Raw genomic sequence first — 16,373 nt, forward strand, 5'->3', positions numbered from 1 at the left:
TGGTGAAAAGAGGGACTTACTTTGGCAGAACGGAAGAGATCATTCGCCCTCTTGTGGCACTGGGTGGAAGTCCTCTTTTGCAGGGCATTGACGCTGACCACTGCTGCCACCGCCTCCCGAGCCAGATTAGTGAGGTTTCTGCCCATCCTGCTGCCAGAGGGGGATAGAGGACATCACGGCGAGCCTCCATTAAGGGACACGTCATTGAACCTGGGGGCTACAGTCTTTTTGCTTTTCAGGGCTATGTTTTCTTTGCAACAGTCATAGGCTGGAAATGCTGAGAGGTGTGCGTGCGGCTGTACTTTAAATTTGGCGCCAGGTGTGATGAAGCAGCAAGATGATGGCGTGGCGAGCGACTGAGAGCCCAGCCACCGTGGAAAAGGCGTGTTTCCCGGGAATGCATAATTAATGCGGCAGGTTTGGTGCGATACAGCATGAAAAGCTGCCATTGTGTCCGGTGGGTAAAACGTCATTTTACCCACCTGCTACCGCACCTAGTGCAAATCTGGGACGATTCGACCCATAGAGTCGGAATAGAAGAGATGGAGCCATAAAACAACAGGTGGGCTTTCTTAGCTGGAGAACTGGAGACCTTATGTCTTCACTGCTTGCAAGGAAGTGCAGTCTAGAGAGTTTTGTTTTGGGAGTTGGAGTTAAATTAGTTTTAAAGCATTTACTGAACCCTGATAGGGTTGTCATGGAGATGGGTGGAGCTGAAGAAGGTTCTCTGGTTTCAATTTACCTGAGTGTTCTGCAACAGAGGAAGAGGCTCCATACTGAAGAGGTGCTGCTGTTACCAGGCTTCAGGCAATTAGTGCTCAGAAATGCCCTGGGACCTGTTTGCAGGTGAAAGTTTCAGATTGGACCTCCTGTGGTTTGCATCCCACAGAGAAGCCCTGGGAGATGTTTGGGTGCAGTTAGGGCTCAGGAGAAGTTTGGAGTACTGAGAAGCTTGTGGAGGATCGTTGGTTCTGTGCCGGAGACAGGACTCAGAGAAACCCTGGGAGTCACTTATAAATGAATGCAGTCGGGAAACTGGAGTTCAGAGAAACTTCAGGGCAGTGCCAGCTTAGTGAAGCTGGCAGTCTATGAAAGAGTTTGAAGTTTATCATAAATTAGAGGCAGGAGTGTAGCTTTGTGAATCCTGTGGAACGCAGACTCAGGAGAAGAGATTGAACGATCAAGAGGTGAGCAGTCATTGGAGGCAGTCTAAGTCAAATTGGCTGTTGAAGGAATTCAGAGGCTAGATCTTCAAAAATGAAGAGTTGAAATCCCTTGTGAGGGAGACAGAGCTTTAATGAGATTTTGTGACTCACAAACACCACTGACATCTGGATGAGTTTCTGAAAAATCTGTGGGACCTGTCTTGGTCGCATATGCCATTTAATGTGCAGAGTGGTGTGTATGACCATAGTTTGCCTGTTAATTCACATATACCTCATGCTAATTCTGAAGGTTTGAAAATAAGATAGATATTGTAGATTGTTTTACTTTTCTGACTTTATATAGTAAAGTTTATTTTGTTTGTTTAAAACCATGGAATCTAATGGCTTTATTTCCCTAGTAGGTAACTGGGATTTCAAACTTTGTCTACTTTAAACAAAAAGTTACTGGTCCCTATCTAGATCGTAACAAGGTCAATAGGTTTTATTGGGTAAGTACCAGGGGATATGAAGCAAAAGTGGTTAAATGGAATTAAGGTACAGATCAGACATGATTTAACTGAATGGCAGAACAGGTTTGAGGGGCTGAATGGCCTACTCTTCCTATGTTTCTTTTCCTCCTGTCCGTAAGAATATATAATAATTGTGGGCAATCTCAACCCAGTTTCTCGACATAAGTTCAAAGTACAGAAACTGTTCAAAATTCCCTATTAATTGGTAGCACTGAAGGAAGGGCCTTTAAGGACTTCAAATATTGACTTAATTTTGTTTTTCCACAGAAACTACCTGACCTGAGGATTGCTTCCAGCTTTTTTTCTGTTTTTGTTTCCAGATTTGCTGCATCTGCAGTATTCTGTTTCTTGTTTTTTTTCTTGTTGACAGCCTTGAAAGTAGCTTTGTGACAACCAGTTTTCAAAGCATTTCAGTCTTCTTGACCAGATAGCATACTAGTGCTTTGTTTTGAGTGAAATTTCATGAGAAAAGGAACAAAAAAGCAATGATAGATAATGATATTATTTTTAAAAATGTTCCACTCGCTTTAATCAAGCATGTTACTTTAAATCAGCAGTACCACAGATTTGCTTTATCAAAAGCAATTTGTATTTATATAGCACCTTTAACATTGTAAAACATTCCAAGACACTTCGCAATAGCATTATGAAACAAAATTTGGCATTGAGTCACATTGAGCTATTCGGACAGATGACCAAAAGCTTGGAGAGATAAGTTTTAGAAAGCATCCTTAAGGTGGAAAGAGGACAGGGGGTTTAGGGAGGGAGTTCCAGAACTTGGGACCTAGGCAGCAGAAGGTAAAGCAGCTAATGGTGAAGTGATGGGAATCGGGGATGCACCAGAGGCCAAAATTCAGCCATCAAAGCTAGGTTATCCATTTCTTAACAATTTTATTTAAGCAAATTTTCAAAACTAGTTTTAAAACTACACATTGTTTAATTGGAATACTTAGACTTGGTTTTCAACGTAACAGTTTTTTTTGCATGAGGGACATGTACTAGATTTTACTATTTGTTTAAATGCGGAATTACACAGGCATGCTACATAACCCACTGTTCGGCAAATATAAAAGAAAATGTTGAGGTGGAAAGTAGAGGAAAAGGCACAGCAAACAGGGGACTGGTGAAATTACTATTCTCATTCGCTGGCACTGAACTTGGCTGTAAAATGATCACTGATCAGGAAGAGATTAATAACGGGATGGGAAGTCTTTAATAAATATTATATTTTGAAGCCAATAGGAAATAGACGTGGGACTGAGTCAGGAAGTTAGTGAATAATTGAAGGAAGCTGACAAATAACAATAGAACTGGAAAATATTTTTTATTAAATTAATGTTGGTCCAAAAGTATCTCTACAGTTAAAATAGAACAAATTGAATTAGATGCTTCAATTAGGCAGGCTACAGATAGTTCCGTTGGTAATTTTACAACATGTTTTCTTCCACTCCAGCTACTGGATACTATTTTGAAAACAAGCATATTCAATGTGCAGCAGAGATAATTATCACATAAGGAAGGAAACCTGGACAGTCATTTTCAGGCTGCTAGGGTTTAGAAACAAAGTTAACAGCTTAAATGTGACAAGAACAGAAAATTGCAGCACCAAAAGTATGGTTTCCTCTTCCCACAGCTGCAGAGATTATGATAGGAATTTGAATTCACGAGAATCCAGTATAATCATTTTTTAGTGTATCCATTTGGATATGGAAATAGCAGAATAAATATTTTATCTTTATTATTTGAAGGTGTAGAGTAATTCTGAGGTGGGAAGCGACAGCACATTTAGAGGTTAATAGAGTATAGACAATAAAGGTGAAACAGTTAAATTAGACACCAGAACATAGTTTGCTGATGTAAAACTTAAATTACATCATAGGTTTTAAACTCAAGACTGCAGACCATGTGTGGTCTGAGGAGTCTCTATGGTCATCAGATTTTTATATTCATGGATTTATGAATTGTTTCTGTATATTAAAGGAAAAAATCAACAATGGTGGCACCCTTTCCTTTTGAGTGACTGGTACCATCTTTCACAAGTATCCAGGCAATAAAAAAACTTGATCTGAAAAGGAAATTTGTTACAATAAATGGTCACATAAGAAGGATTATGTGTAATCCACACATTCAGATTATTCAGATTAAAACTTTGAGTGGGTTTTACTGTACTTCAGATGTCAGCAAGCACTACTTCTCCACCATTTCTTTTGACCCTTCCAGTGCCTTTATAATGTGAGACTACTTGTAAAATATCCAATCCCGGATGAGTGGCACTTTCCTCTATTTAAACCTTGGAAAACCCAAAGCCAATGCCTTCAGTTCCTGCCACAAACTCCTTCTCACCAATTCCTTTTCCCTCCATGGCCACCACCTTATCTTGAAACAGACTCTTTGTAATCTATGTGTCCTAATCAGCCTTGAGCTTTGGAGTCCATACCCTCTACACCACAAAGACTGCATGCTTACTTCCATCCCTGTAACATTACCCACCTCTGTTGCTGTCTCAACCCATCTGCTATTAAAAGCCTCATCCATGCCTTTGTCACCTGCAAGTGTGACAGCTCCAATGGTCTGTTAGCTAGCTTCCCATCCTCTCTGAGCTTCAGTTCATACAAAACTCTGTGCTCCCTATCCTAACCAGTGCCAAAACCTTGTTCACCTACATTTGCTCTTGGTCATCCAAAGTCTCCAATTTAAAATTCTTATCCTTGTATTTGAATCTTTTCAGGGCCCAACTATCCCTATCTCCTTAACTTCTCCCACCAGGAATCCATTCTTGTGACTCTGGCCTGTTTTGCATCCACTCTTCCTTTGCCCCACTTTTGACTGCTGTGCCTGCAGCCATCTAATCCCCACACTCCATAATTCCTGCCTATACTTTGGCACTTCCCTCTCCTCTTTTAAAACCGTCCTCAAAAGCCAGCATTTAAACCAAGCTTTTGGTCAATTCTCCAAAAAACTCCACTTTTACCTCAGCTTTTGGCTGATTCCACTTCTGAAGCAAGCTGGCATGTTTGTCAATGTTAAAAGCACTATACAAATGCAAGTTATTATTGTGCTCTTGGTAAAAGAATGTTAACTTTCAACTCTGATGTCAGGCTCCTATATTGCTAGTTACCTAGTTGTGAATTTTCAGAAGCAAACACAGAATGATCATCAAGTCTGATGATGGCATAGAGTCATTATTGCAGGGAGGCAATTCGGCCCATTGCGACCATGCTGGCTCTTTCTAGAGCAACCTTATCATTAGCCTGCTCTAGCCCCGTAGCTCTGCAAGTTTATTTCCACTACGTGCCCATCCAATTTCCTTTTGGAATCATTCATCATCTCCACTTCCACCACCCTCGTCAGCAGCGAGTTCCAGGTCGTTACCACTCGCTTCGTAAAAACTGACTTCCTCTTATGCTCCCTGCATCTCTTGTTCAAAACCTTAAAACTGTGTCCCCTAGTCCTTGTACCATCAGCTAATGGGAACACCTTTTCTTTGTCTACCTTTTCTGAACCTGTCATAATCGTGTACACCTCTATCAAATCTCTTCTCAATCTCCTTTGCTCCAAGGTGAACAAACCCAGCTTCCCCAACCTAACCTTATGGCTAAAGTCCCTCATTATACAAACATACGAATTAGAAGCAGGAATAGGCGACTAGGCCCCTCGAGCCTCCTTCACCAGTCAATAAGATCATGGCTGATCTGATTGTAACCTCAACTCCACATTCCCTCATCCCTAGAACTATTCTGGTAAATCTCCTCTGTAGAGGATGACCAACTTGTGTGGAGAAAATTGAGGGACATTCTGGCATGGGGGTCCATTAGGGTGGGAGAGGGAGAATTGCTGTCAGAGCTGTGAGAGTGGGTTGGGAGGAACGGTGAGGATGGGGAGGTGCCAGAGCTGTGAGAATGGTGGAGGGGGCAGTGAGAAAAGCACAAGCAGGAAGCAATCAGGTACTGCGCATGCACAAGTTTTAAAGGTCAAGATTATGGGAAAATCAACGTCCTGGCTGTATGCAACCTGAGACAGTGGCCTCAAATATGGAACGATCCACAGTCCCAAAAGATAAGGGACGGTTGGTCACCCTGCCTCTGTACCCTCTCAAAGACCCTCAAAAATCTCCAAACAAATTTTGTTATGTAGGGAAATAATTGTGAGATTTTTGAACCATTTCTCCTCTAGTTTAAGCATGAAGATTTTAATCAGGTAAATGGCATCCCTTCGCTTAGCTTAAAGTTTTTGGGGAAGTTCAGAAAAACTGAGATTAGCAGCTTTGGAATGCTAAAGATTGGCCGATTTGTGGATCGAGATAATTCAGAGCGAGCTGTGGATTAACAACCAGTCAGGTCACAGCACAAGAGCAATATTAAAAAAGAAGAGAGGCTTGTTTGCATGAGAATGAGATGTTTTATTAAAGCCAATGACATTTGATTGTTTCTTTACTTAGTTCCCTAAATACGCCCCAGAAGATTTTTTAACCTTTGTTTCTTGACAGGGGAAATCGCTAGAATTTCCATAGCTGTAACTAAATCATCTTTTCAAAACAAATATAATAAGGGTAAAAATAAAATAATGGAATGGTGAAACATATACACAAACAGCTTGGGAACTCAGCAGGTCACTCAGCATCTATGGAGGGGACAACTGCATCAACATTTCAAGTGAGTATTCAGAAGATAGGAAGAGGAGATGAGCAAGCATCCTAATCGAATCAGAGAAAATGGGTGAACAAACAAATAAACGTGGAAAGTGTCAACAGAATGACTGTTGGATGGTGTAACAGATTATCTCAGTTAATTAAAGGAAAGAAGTGTTAAAGAAACAATAAATTGAATTTAATGTCTCCCACAGCAAGCTTGGAATCGAGGTGCGAGGGGTGGGTACTTAATAGGACGTGAGGGCGCAGGGTAGAAACTCCGCCGTCTTCCCACCTCCGTCTGATTAATTTCAGAACAGGAAGGCTCATGGACAGCCTTCCTGCCTGGGTACTAGTTAAGGCCCTTAAGTGGGTAAGTAATGCCCACTTAAAGGCCTCATTCACTGCCACTGGTATTCAACCAGCGCTGGGCAGGGGATTCACCACGTGGGCTCCCGGAGGGGCCTCGTTCAAAGGCACTCAGTGCCTGATTGAGGGGCCAGGTGTCTGGAAGGGGGAAGACCAGCTGGAGGCCACCCACCTGCCTTTCCTCTGAACCACTCTCCTTCCCAACCCCAGCCAGCGACGTCCTCCACGCGACCCCCATCCCACCCTCATTTACCTGTGGCCTGGGTCCCTCTTCAATCCTAGGCCTCCTGGGGATGCATTTAGCAGCAGCTACCACCACTTTCGGTAGTGCTAATCCACCCCACACCCTCATGTCTTATAACCAGAGGCCGACAACTCTCAGATATTCTGCCCCTGGAGTCAAAAAATCCCAAGGTGAGCCTGCTGCTGCCCAGTTATCGGGCATTTAATTCCAGCTGACCTTCACTAATGGGTCTCCCTACTCCCTCCAGCCAGTGGGAGAGACCCCTGTCGCCAACATTAAATTCTGCCCAACAATTTTGTGAGTAGCTCAGACAGTGAGCAGCCTGCCCAAGAAAAGTAGGAGAGATGGAAAATAAAAAAAACCCTGTGGATCATATTTTAAATTAAAACCGAAGAGGCTGGCAGCGTATAGCAGGTCCACCTGCTCCAAAGAAAAAGAACATGTCAATGTCACAATTCTGTTCCAACAAGAAATCTGTTTTCTTTCCTCTCCACCCCTCTTGACCACCCCCAATCCCTCCCCATGCTTGCTGACAGACTAGATTTATTCTGCCACACTTTCCCAGATATCAAAGGGATTGTGTGGCTGAATAAATTTACTCTTAGAATTGTGTTTTTCTGATTCTAAGAGCATAGGGAACATTAGAAATGGGAAAAAACACCACAAGCCCCAAAACCCCTGCTTTTATTTGTTTGTGTTCACAATCACCGCCTAACCATATCTGAATCCTCTCTTCTGGATAATATTGTCTTCCCTTGTAACTTATTCCACATGTCAAATATTCTTCATGTGAAATAGGTTTCCTTGAATCACTCATTTTTTTCTCATTTTAGAAGTAGATCCCCCAATTTTTGATTCCTTTGTACAGCATGAAGAATTTATCTGGATCTCCATTATTCATTGGGAGAACTTGAGGCAGTTCAAAATACAGGAATTCTTTTTTTATTCATTCACGGGACGTGGGCTTCACTGACCAACCAGCATCTATTGCCCATCCCTAGTTGCCCTTGAGAAGGTGATGGTGAGCTGCCTCCTTGAACCGCTGCAGTCCATGCGGTATACGTACACGCACTGTGCTGTTAGGAAGGGAGTTCTGGGATTTTGACTCTGCGACAGTGAAAGAACATCGATATATTTCCAAGTAAGGACGGTGAGTGACTTGGAGGGGAACTTCCAGGTGGTGGTGTTCTCATATATTTGATGCCCTTGTCCTTCTAAATGGTCATGGTCATGGGTTTGGAAGGTGCTGTCTAAAGAGCCTTGGTGAATTCCTGCAGTGCATCTTGTAGATGGTACACACTGCTGCTACTGTGCGTCGGAGTTGAGGGAGTGAATATTTGTGGATGAGGTGTCAGTCAAGTGGGCTACTTTGTCCTGGAGGGTATCAAGCTTCTTGATTGTTGTTGGAGCTGCACTCATCCAGGTAAGTGGGGAGTATTCCATTACACTTCTGACTTGTGCCTTGTATATGGTGGACAGGCTTTGGGGAGTTAGGAGGTGAGTTACTCACCACAGGATTCCTAGCCTCTGCCCTGCTCTTGTAGCCACAGTATTTGTATGGCTAGTCTAGTTCAGTTTCTGTCAACGGTAACCCCCCCAGGGATGTTGACAGTGGGGAATTCAGTGATGGTAATGCCATTGAACATAAAGGGGCGATGGTTGGATTCTCTCTTGTTGGAGATGGTCATTGCCTGGCACTTGTGTGGTGCGAATGTTACTTGCCACTTGTCAGTGCAAGCCTGGATATTGTCCAGGTCTTGCTACATTTGGACATGGACTGCTTCAGCATCTGAGGAGTCGTGAATGGTGTTGAACATTGTTCAGCACCATCCCTACTTCTGACCTTATGATGGAAGGAAGGTAATTGATGAAGCAGCTGAAGATGGTTGGGCGGAGGGCGCTACCCTGAGGGCGCTATCCTGCAGTGATGTCCTGGAGCTGAGATGACCGACATCTAACAACTACACCCATCTTCCTTTGTGCTGGCTATGCCTCCAACCATTGTTTCTCAATGTAATGGTTACCATCACATGCTTTAGTTTTGTAGTCCCCCCCACCTCCCAACTTTTTTTTGCTACCTTCAAAAGTTGTGGAGGTCAGAACAGTCCAACCTTTACACATCTCAGTATTACTCATTGGTTGTCCTCAAAGGGGAGAATTGCTAACTTGATATACAATGCACAATAATGTAAAATGAACAATTTCTCCGTAGATGTGAGCACAAGTTACTGGTTGCTCTTGTAAACATTAACTGTAGTTTGCAAATTTGTAGAAATCTGTCATGCTCTATTTTGCTGCTTTGGTGTTTAATAAATTATTCACCTCTAGATGGAGCTAATAGTAATGGTTTGATCAGAATAACCCATGACTTTGTCACTCAAGGAAATAGTTCATCTCATGGATTTTATGGCCTGAATTTTACCCTTGGCGGGCATGCACGATCGGCGGGCCCAGGACCAGTCAGGAAACGGATCACCGACTGCAATCGGCCCTGTCCACGATTTCACGCTGGCTGGCCAATTAACGGCCAGCCAATGTGAATCGCGAACTGAAAAGCTCAGCGCTGCCGGGGTGGGGACGGGAAGAGGGCAGGCAATGACGTCACTGTAGGCGCGGTTGAGTGCAGCAAGAGAGTTCCCTGAAGGCAGGCAGCTCCCTCAGGGAGCTGCAGACCTTCAAATTATTATATAAAGGTTTAAAAAGCTGCCAAAAATGTCCATGCATCACAATCAAGCACCTGAAAATATACCTAATAAAAATGCTGTCCAAATGTTTATTTTTATTTTATTTCATAACCAAGATTTCATCCCGCCCTTGGATAAGATTTGATGAAAAATGTAAAGACTGCCTGGCTGATTCACCCATCCGCCAACCATAAGGTTGGATGGGGCATGAAAAATCAGAGACAATTGAACCATTAATGGGCTTAATTGTCGGCGGGCACGCTTCCGAATTTTCACGTGCCCGCCGAGCGAAACATCATGCGAGTGCGTGATGATGTCGGGATGCTTGCCCAACGTCATCCCGTGCGACTTTATGCCTGGTCGGGTCAGGTGCGCGCCCGCCCGCGGGACGTAAAATTCTGCCCTATGTTTTTTTTAGTATTCCTACATTTTCTCTTTGTGTTATTTACCATTTGTTCCTCATTGTGGAGGGAGGCTACATCTACATGGATCAGTATGTGCAACATATTCTACACAACCTGTGTGGTAGCAAATATATTATTTAGAGAGCAGATGGGAATGGTAAATAAAACAATGGTACTGGGATGTGAAGGTTGCTAGCAATACACAGGGATTCGGATGATATAAATCATGTGAGCAAGGTTTGCAGATCTGAACTACAAGAATATGTTGCACTAGCATATAGCCCAGCTAATTTTTACATTCATCTGATTTTCCAGTTAGGGAATGATGGTGGGAAGGCATATTGTAAGCATATTCAAATAAGGGTGTTATTTGTGCTTTTGCAATACTGGACAGCCGGAACACTGATCCCTGATACCCATAATTGCAATAGTGGTGGAGGGAGGATGCATTTAGTTTTTAAAACCCAGAAAACAAGTGGCTTTATTCACAGGCCAGTGGGAGAAATTGCAGTTTAACCGGCATGTCAGAGGTCATCAGCACCATTCTAGCTGAAAAGAATCCTGAAAGAATGCCAAAGATGCATTAATAATCCTGAGGACAGATATTCAGTTGGTGTCAAAGACATACCATTGTGATGGACAAGACATCCTTCCATGATAGATATGCGTTCAGTTCTGTGAAAGTGGAAATGCAGACCCCCTCAAGGCACCGTTAAGCTTACAGGCATGTTCGCTGTGCAAAAACTAAACATTGGGGAGAATTTTCTCCCCGTCAGGCAGGGTTGTGCAGGGGTGGGCGCGCAGCCAATCGACGCCCCTGATCGGCTGGGCGCCGCCATTTTACGTCAGTGGGCCACGCCCTCGCTCGCCGAGCCGAAGATTCTGCCCACTATTTCAAGTGGAAAAAAACTCCCCCATCCAACCCAGTTTGACTGTAAGCTATGAACCATCACAATGCACCTAATTTGTCTTTATATTAAGCTTACCCATTTTAACATTGGGAGTCTGACGTGTTCTATTCCTTGATTCAGCATAGGGAAACTAGCAGTAATTGGCTGGAACCGCTGTTTTAGGTCTTTGTCAGCTTCCTTGGCAATCTGGTGAGTGTGGCAAAGGCCCAAATTTTGGGGTCAGTGGCAAAACAAAGGAGCTGACATCGAAGAAAGCTGCTCACAAAGATTTAGGGATCTCTTTGGTGTGAAATCTCCTTTCCTGACAACAGCTTAAATTTGGTGCCAAGTCTTGGCACGCAGCAGCAGTGATGTCAGCAAGCAGGAAGGCAGCCAATCAAATTGAAGTTCAACAAGCTAGGTAGTTAAAAGCATTTTTAATTATTCACTTTTAATTTACATTTTCAGTAACCAAAATAAATAAATGTTTCTTTGGATATAGATGATAAGCAAACTTCTAAAAAAAAAATTATTTAAAAAAATAATTGATTTTTTATCATTATGGAGAAGTTTGACATTCCACAAATATAAAATCAGCTTTTCAGGGTGTTTAGAAGTAATTATGAAGTTTGTACAGTGTTAAAAACCCAGTTACACCTCATTCAAAAAGGTGCAATTTATATGGCAGTGAGACTGATACCATATGAGGGGAAGCTCTCATCAATTCTATTGATTTCCATGATTGCCAACCTGAGAGGGGTACCTCAGCAGCCTAGCCACTGGAGAAATAGAGAATAATTGACAGCAATCTCTGTAATTTTATGTTGTTCCTCATATATGCCGACTCCAGGAATTGCTGTCAGTTTCAGTGGATTAGTGGCAATGATTGGTGTTATTTTGCTGTCATTACCACCACAAAATCTGGGCCAACAAATCAGAGATGTTAGAATTGATTCCATTACAATGAAGAGCAGAGAGATCAGTAGGAATGGATAGTGAGGCATTAAGACTTTCAGATAGAATTGTGTTACAAGTAGCTCAGGGAGGCTATATACCTTTCTTCCATTGATCTAATAACTGTTGCTACAGTGCAAAATGGGCTGATCAAAATTGCAAGCTGATTTTTATTTTAGTTCCATTTCTCAGAAGGTCTCTATACTGAAAATTGAACACTTTGGATGCAGAATGTTCAGAATATAAATAACATTGTTCTTATAATCTGCTTACAATGCATGTCCAAACTAAACATTAGTTTAACATTACTAAACATGTCCAAATCATAATTCAAAACTATTGCATCTGAAATATATTCTGAAAGCCTGAACTATTTATTAATATTGTTCTTAATATGTTTTTGCCAACAGGATATGACAACTATAGAAAGAATGTCAAGTTGTCTTGATGAAACGTGAGTACAGAAGGGAGCTTAATGGAGTTCCTTTCTTTATACCTAGGAAAAATAGTTGTGTATTGGTAGAAGTAATAAAATATTGAAGTTGCTTATTTAGTTTGATTCATTAGGTAATTCAATTTTCAGCACCACATTACCACTATAATTATTTTAAGTCCCATTTTTGTGTAGTAGGAAACATTTTTGTGCTGGAAATTGAATTGCCAAAGCATTTAAATGAAACAACTTTGAATTAATAATTTTTGATAATTCATGCTTTTAAAGTGCAAAATCAACTTCAAATTAATCAATAATAAATTAAAATGCTCTGCATAATACAGAAATAATTTGTGGAAAACCTGATCAAGGTAAAGATTTGATAATAGCACCTTTTATAACTGTAAGTTTTCTATTATAATTTGTTTTGTGGATACTTCTACATGTCAACAAAATCAACAATCTTTACCATGTCCTCAGAAATCAGAAATTTTAAAAGCCATTGTTTTGAAATATACAATTATATCTACTTGTATTTTTCTAGGCTAATTAGAAAATATACTTCTTTCAATCTCAATATTTCAAATAAAGAAATTGGAAGATTGCCATTAACTTCAGCATGCTGAGTGTTATAGGGAGATTCAATTTTAAACGTATTGAGTCATGATGAGCCAACAGCTACATCAGTCAAGCTATTGTTCTTCTATGATTGTAATACTCAATGGGAGTGCTGCTTCTTACTAATGCTCTTATCTGTAGATTGAAGCCCAGCAAGCCATGGCAGCAGACCTTCTCAGAAGTGTTTGGCACTCGCTGGAAAATCCTGTGGTTCATTCCATTCAGGCATAGGCAGCCGCTGCGAGTCTCCTACAACCTGGCCAATCACGTTTAACAGATGAAAGCTGAAAAGACGAGTTCTCCTGTGTCAAAGTACTTAGCAGAATTTCCAGTAATACTTGCATCCCCATGTTCAATTTGACACTTGACACTTCTCTCCTAGCAACAGTAGTGTGTTCCAAGTAATATTCTGAACAAAACTTCTGCCTGTTAATAGCCAATACAGGCTGAGTTTCAGGGCCACAAAAGAGTATTGAATACAACTCTTTGAAACTATTATAGTTATCTTAGAAACATTCTTAAACAATTAATTATCAATAATGAGATGTGGGGATTTTCTTTATTTAAATATTCCAGCCGATTTCAGCCTGATTTTTAGCCAAGAGCTAATGGGATGACCATTTTGATCAAAAATGCTACACTGATTTTTTTTTCTGGAGACTTCTTCAAATAAATGTGTCTGAATTGTTCAGTTTGTGAAAGGTGCTAGCAATATTGTACGGCCTAATTCATAATCATGAATTATTTTTGGACACATCAATTGCAAATATACATTGCTGGGAAAAATTTAGCCTATCACAGGCCAGGAACGAGATGTCAGTCTTTGTAATGTTAATGCGAAGAAAGATGCATAAGACGAATTGTTTGGGATTTTTGAAAGAATTACATTGTGGTTTTAAAGTATGTTGTTTGCATGTGACTTTCCTTTCATGATTAATTTTTAATGTTTTTTGTACGTTCAGTTTCTGTAGTTCATTTATACCAATATTTAACTTTTGTATCAAACATTACTTATGGGATTAACTACCATTTGTTATTCCTGAGTGTTATGAGACCATTTTTTTTATGGAAATGAGAAAAAAATTGCTAAGAGTGAGTGCATGCTAGGAATATGGAAATTCTCAGTTGAGAGGATCATGGAGTGTCACAGATCGCTTGGAGAAAATGATTAATGAAATTTATTTAATTTATTTAAGTATAGTAAAGTCAATTTGGCCAGTACTGTGGGAAACAGTTTACAGGTTAGCAAATCAAATTGAAGAATATTTTATCAAGTGCCTATAATTTAGTGACTTTTATTGTGACAGTGCAATTGGCTTGTTCTGACGAATTCAGGAACCAAAGATGTTACATAACTGTTAGGACAAGCTTTAATAGTAAAGTAAATTGTGATTTTTAAAAAAATAACCTGCAGTAATTTGTTGCAATAACTTTGTTGTGTCCTGATTGTCAGACCATAGATTATCCTGATCTCTCCATAGTGATTATGTGTATTTGTACAATTTATGTGAATTGCAATAAGTCTGTCTCTCCTCTCCCTTTAGGGGATATCTGAACATGTAGTACACACTGTTCACACAGTTTTATCCAATGTAAAAGTAAATTCTTACCCATCCTCCAATCAGAAAACCCTTGACTGAATCCTTAAGAAATGCTGACGTCTGTCATGATGGATCTGTCATAAGTGATGGTAAACAAAAGCATTATTGACTGTTAAAGATTATGTCAAGTTAATTGCAGGAACTCTGTTCTTTTTATGCTTAGTAATGCGAAAGTACAATGCTTAATATCTGCTGTTTAACTTTGAAGTTGAAGTAGTATTGGTGTCTGAATGAATTCTCACAAGCCCATGTTTTTCCCAATTTTCTCCCTTTATATTGTGAAGGTGCTGGTTTATATAAGTGTAAAGTTTACAGGTAGCAGCAACCATTCCCAATAGTCTTCATTTAGAAACCTAGACAGAGGATGTCAATAAAACTATCCCCATGGAGAGCATCACTACCATTTGACCCTTTCCTTCTGCAAGCACTTTCCAGCAGAGATCACTGGGTTGTAATCAGGACCAAGAATGATCGATTTCCCTCACCTATTTAGACCATTGGCACGAATACCAGTTGCAATTACCAACTGCTCACTCATTGTGCACCTAAGATGTGAACCTTGTGGTCTGCTTGGTTCAAAGAGAGTTTGGTCTTACATTTATTCACCAGAGCCATTAGCGGAGTTCACTTTGCAAAACAATTTACCAGGAGCAGAGTGACTTAGTGATAGTCGCATTGTGACATCATGAATTCCATATCTTTCTCAAAAAAGGTACTAGCAGCAAAAAGCAAAGCTTGATTATGTCTTTCATGTAACAGGTGGTAACATATATTGCAATGTAAACTATGCTGATCAGCCAGTATGGCACTCATGTGGAATTTTAAGGTTAAGTGTTATTGGGTTTGCCAGGGGCTGAGCTTGCCTGAAAGATCCCTATTCAGATTGTAATAGCCTTTTAATATTATAATTTTAAAAATGTATCCAATTTAAAAAAAACAGACTTTGTATATATAAATTAATACACCACCCATCAGAATACTGTGTTCTGACAAATTGACCATGACTTTCATAATCAAGTATATGGAATAAGTAGCAAGGTTTGACATCGTTTCTAGACGGGTTTATCATTTGTTAGTGTTGAGCAGTGGTTTTGGCAATTATAAAGTGTCTTTAGACTTCCCTATTTTGCTCAGATGTGGTGCATCTCTTCAAATATAGAAAGTCAATTACAGTGAGGGGTGAAAGCAAACAAATTTTGCAGCACATCAGTTGTAGAGCTTTGTGTCTGGTTTGAATAAAAATACAGATATTTTCTTGTAAGTTCTATGTTACTTTTTTTCAGAACGTAATATCTTGTTCTTTCATGTAGGTTTACTTTTGTTTAAGAACAAATGGTTACGGTTTGACATTCATTTACACCTGATGTGGTGAAGTTATGAGTTCTCCGTACGTAACAGTAGGGGCTTATTCTAGGGTTGTGATCAGTTAGCTTTTTCACTTGCGCACCTCAGGGTAGTGTCCTCAGTCCAACCATCTTCAGCTGTTTCATCAATGACCTTCCTTCCATCATAAGGTCAGAAGTGGGGATGTTTGCTGATGATTGCACAATGTTCAGCATCATTCGCGACTCCTCAAATGCTGAAGCAATCCATGTCCAAATGCAGCAAGACCTGGTCAGTATCTAGGCTTGGACTACAAATGGCAAGTACCATTCGCACCACACAAGTGCCAGGCAATGACCATCTCCAACAAGAGAGAATCTAGCCATCGCCCCTTGACGTTCAGTGGCATTACCATCACTGAATCCCCCACTATCAACATCCTGGGGGTTACCATTGACCAGAAACTGAACCAGACAAGCTATATAAATAGTGTGGCTACAAGAGCAGGTCAGAGGCTAGGAATCCTGCGACGGGTAACTGACCTCCTGACT

At 40.8% G+C, this 16,373-nt stretch overlaps 1 protein-coding gene across 2 annotated transcripts in view; it reads left to right on the forward strand.

The window, feature by feature from the left end:
• zdhhc21 (zDHHC palmitoyltransferase 21) overlaps positions 1 to 15,760 on the forward strand; it is a 221,781-nt gene extending 206,021 nt beyond the window's left edge. For both annotated transcript variants that reach the window (XM_078570528.1, XM_078570529.1), the window contains exons 7-8: positions 12,258 to 12,301; positions 13,040 to 15,760. In XM_078570528.1, coding sequence (XP_078426654.1) covers positions 12,258 to 12,301; positions 13,040 to 13,172 — 177 coding nt within the window. In that variant the 3' untranslated portion in view covers positions 13,173 to 15,760. The remainder of the gene's footprint in view (positions 1 to 12,257; positions 12,302 to 13,039) is intronic.
• The last annotated feature ends 613 nt before the right edge of the window (positions 15,761 to 16,373 follow it).

Source organism: Cetorhinus maximus, chromosome 2, assembly GCF_964194155.1.
Source record: "Cetorhinus maximus chromosome 2, sCetMax3.hap1.1, whole genome shotgun sequence".
Classification (NCBI taxonomy): domain Eukaryota; kingdom Metazoa; phylum Chordata; class Chondrichthyes; order Lamniformes; family Cetorhinidae; genus Cetorhinus; species Cetorhinus maximus.